Source organism: Sinocyclocheilus rhinocerous, unplaced genomic scaffold (genome assembly GCF_001515625.1).
Source record: "Sinocyclocheilus rhinocerous isolate Xijiao unplaced genomic scaffold, SAMN03320098_v1.1 C35876690, whole genome shotgun sequence".
Classification (NCBI taxonomy): Eukaryota; Metazoa; Chordata; class Actinopteri; order Cypriniformes; family Cyprinidae; genus Sinocyclocheilus; species Sinocyclocheilus rhinocerous.
In genome coordinates this window covers 1-679 of record NW_015766372.1, presented here as the reverse complement: position 1 = coordinate 679, position 679 = coordinate 1, and the positions used below count along the sequence as shown (strand labels likewise).

The window sequence follows — 679 nt, the reverse complement described above, 5'->3', positions numbered from 1 at the left end:
GCAAACGAATGTCTAGTAGTAAAAAACACAGCCTGAAGGTAAGAGCTCATGTCTTATTGAACCAATCCAGCATCAAACAGTTCCATACAGAAGAAAAAGAATAAGGATTCTTATTGAGCCATATTTGCTTGTAGAGCATGATGCTCCAGGTTGCAAAAGATTTACTGGATGCAGAGGAGATAGAGAAGAAGGAGGAGAGGAAGAGATACATGGAAGATCATTGTCCTCCCTTGTCATACCCAATCTCTAAACAAGAACTACAGGTCCAATTCAGTTATTACTACTACTACTAGAAGTTGGAATTTTTTTGGAAACTTTTAAGCATGAACTTTATTCTGTCAACAGGAGCTCTGCAAAGAGTTACATGCAAAAATCGAGGATGTTGACGAGGAGAGATATATTCTAGAGCACAAAGCCATCATGGTTGTCAATGAGGTAAGACGTTTTTGGAATATCTCTTTCTATGTGGTCCATGAACAAGGTGGTCTTTAGATTCTTTTTCGTTTGTTTTAGGTTAAAGACTTAAACATCAAGATCGTCGACCTGAAGGGCAAGTTCAAGAAGCCTCCTTTGAAGAAAGTACGCATGTCGGCTGACGCTATGCTTCAGGCTCTGCTGGGCTCCAAGCACAAGATCTCCATGGACCTGAGAGCCAACCTCAAACAAGTCAAGAAGGAGG

At 40.8% G+C, this 679-nt stretch overlaps 1 protein-coding gene across 1 annotated transcript; it reads left to right on the top strand.

The window, feature by feature from the left end:
- Positions 1 to 7: 7 nt before the first annotated feature.
- Positions 8 to 675, top strand: LOC107735213 (troponin I, fast skeletal muscle-like; the record flags this gene model as incomplete). Its single annotated transcript, XM_016546973.1, has 4 exons — positions 8 to 38; positions 135 to 263; positions 346 to 435; positions 514 to 675. Coding segments are annotated over exons 1-4 (411 nt in total), but the record flags the coding sequence as incomplete, so codon positions are not given.
- Positions 676 to 679: the final 4 nt, after the last annotated feature.